This window comes from Myotis davidii, unplaced genomic scaffold, assembly GCF_000327345.1.
Source record: "Myotis davidii unplaced genomic scaffold, ASM32734v1 scaffold1040, whole genome shotgun sequence".
NCBI classification, from domain to species: Eukaryota; Metazoa; Chordata; class Mammalia; order Chiroptera; family Vespertilionidae; genus Myotis; species Myotis davidii.
The window spans coordinates 31,377-34,157 of NW_006292683.1; the positions used below are offsets into that span (position 1 = coordinate 31,377).

A 2,781-nucleotide genomic window follows, 5' to 3' on the forward strand; every position below is an offset into this window, starting at 1 on the left:
GGGTGGCGCCCCAACCCACAATTGGCTGTGAGCCAGACCACGGGCTGCACCTAGATTGGGCCTGCCCTCTGCCACCAGGGAGCAGGCCTAAGCCAGCAGGTCGTTATCTCCTGAGAGGTCCCAGACTGCGAGAGGGCACAGGCTGGGCTGAGGGACCCCCTTCCCCCAAGTGCACAAATTTTTGTGCACCGGGCCTCTAGTATCAATGAATAAAAGACAAATTTGCTGGTACATTGAAGATGGAGGACAAAGTCACTAAATAACAATACAATGCCAGGTGGTAAGTGAAACGGAAAAAAGGCAAAGCAGGCTTAGGAAGAGAGTGAGTGCTAGGGACTGGGGTCTCAATGACCCTGACAGTGTGGCAATGGGCAGCAGAGATCGAAAACTAGGGAGGAAGCTAGTCATGCTGGCTTCTGAGACAAGAGCTTTCTAGGCAGAAGGAGCAGCAAGCATACGTTATGATTCTTTTTTCCAATACAACACATAATTAGAGTGATCTACAACTAGTCTTCTATATAATGATTGTGTTCTTTCCACCACCCAAATTTTTCTCCTGAGTTCTTTCAATTTGCTGGGCCCTATTCAGGAGACTACTACTCTATTCCCCTGTTGGAAAGGCTGCAAACATAGTCCTTGGAAATTATGTATTTGTCTGACATTAAATTTGTTTTTAAAAATCTTATCAAATAACTCCCTAAACATGTTCACAGAAAGCTTTATTATGTTTTCACAAAGACCTAAGTTCCTGTTGAGTGAGACAGAACAGGAAAGGCTTAGGAAAAAATTAGTTAAAGACGCTAGTACATTTTCACAGGACAATGATTATTAGGCCATATTAAATTCCACACAAAAGCCTGTGATCATTTAAATCATACAGGTCATCAATGAACGGGCCAATGAAGTGAAGAGAGATCAAGAACATAAAAGTGATGACAAGGGCACAACCCTCTCCAAGAGAAAACGAAAGGCTTTTCTTGACCTGCTTTTAAATGTGATGGATGATGAAGGGAACAAGCTAAGCCATGAGGCTATTCGAGAAGAAGTGGACACTTTCATGTTTGAGGTATTTTGTGTTGTCATGTTAGTCTCAGGTATCATCATTAAACAAATTACAGTTCCTGTTACATAACAAGAAAATGTTTTTGTTCTTTTTTAATCTTGGGATTTGAAAATGCTAAGGATGAAGAAATAGCCAGCACTAATAGTTAGACATGTTTTAGCATTTAATAGTAAAATTAGAAATAACATGAAATAGGAAGAATTATTTGTAGCCACCTTTTAAAATATGTTGGGATGCTTTGTATAAGGGATGATCTATTCTCAATTTCTTTTTAACTTAAAAAAATAAAAAATTTATAGGAATTCTTTAAAAATGTTTTTAGCATTTTTGAAAATTCTGATCACATTTTGAAGTAGCTTGCTATAACTGATGAAGAGTCATTATATTGTAGTTAGAAATTACAAAGTTTAAGACCCTAATTAAATACCAGACCAACTTTCTTTTTCAGAAAAAGCTATCGACTTGTATGGTTTTTTTTCTTCCCAACAGCAGGTCAGTTTTCTGTCATTATTCCTTCAAACAGGTTCTCTATTCATTGCTCCACTTCCTCTCCTTCTGGCACTCCTATTATGTGAGTGTTATTTCCTTTCATGTTTTCCCAAAGCTCCCTTAGGCTCTCCTCCTGCTTTTTAAGTTTTCTTTCCAGTTGCTGCATTTGTGTGTTTTTTCCTACCTTGTCTTCTAATTTGCTGAGTTGGTCCTCAGCCTCTTATAATCTGGGGTTGAAGCCTTCCAGTATGTTCTTTATTTCAGCTAGGTCATTCCTCATTTCCTCTTGATTCCTTTTCATGTTGGTGACATTTTTATTCAGCTTCTTATAATTCTCATTGAGTTGTGTGTATTTGTCATCCAGACCTTTGACCATCCTTACAACCAATACTCTGAATTCTTTCTCTGATAAGTTACTTGCCTCCATCTCATTTAATTCCCTTTCTGTTGATTCCTTTATTTCTTTCCTTTGGGGATTGTTTTTATGTCTCCCCACGCTTTTTCATTTTTTTAAAATTAAATCTTTATTGTTCAGATTATTACAGTTGTTCCTCTTTTATCCCCCCATAGCTCACCTCCACCCAGTTTCCACCCCACCCTCTGCCCTTACCGCTGCCCCACTGTCGTCATCCTTAGTTGCACGATTTTTGTCGTCTCTTCCCACACACCCACACCCCTTTCCTCCCCAAGAATTGTCAGTCCATTCCCTTTCTATGTCCCTGATTCTATTATATTCAACAGTTCATTCCGTTCATCAGATTATTCATTCACTTGATTCTTAGATTCACTTGTCGATAGATGCATGTTTGTTGTTCATAATTTGTATCTTTACCTTTTTCTTCTTCTTCCTCTTCTTAAAGGATACCTTTCAGCATTTCATATAATACTGGTTTGGTTGTGATGACCTCCTTTAGCTTTTCCTTATCTGTGAAGCTCTTTATCTGACCTTCAATCCTAAATGAGAGCTTTGCTGGGTAGTAATCTTGGTTGTAGGTTCTTGCTATTCATTATTTTAAGATAGTGACTAGAATTATGACTGACAACATTATATAAGGTTTTTAGGAATTTCATATGAATTTTAGAACACTCATATTAATAACTTTTACCCATCCAATGTAAGTTAAGAAACTTTATCACTCCTTATTTGACTATGCTCCCAATGAAATTTAACATGCTAAGTAAGTATAATTAGTTTAATATCGTCCTTTTTTAAAAAAGAGAAAAAATTA

The 2,781-nt window shown here is 37.5% G+C and overlaps 1 protein-coding gene across 1 annotated transcript in view; it reads left to right on the forward strand.

Moving 5' to 3' along the window:
• Positions 1 to 2,781, forward strand: part of LOC102765134 (cytochrome P450 4V2) — a 37,193-nt gene that overhangs the window by 14,072 nt on the left and 20,340 nt on the right. Inside the window, exon 7 of the mRNA XM_015565538.1 lies at positions 881 to 1,066. Within this exon, the coding sequence (XP_015421024.1) occupies positions 881 to 1,066 (186 nt within the window). The remainder of the gene's footprint in view (positions 1 to 880; positions 1,067 to 2,781) is intronic.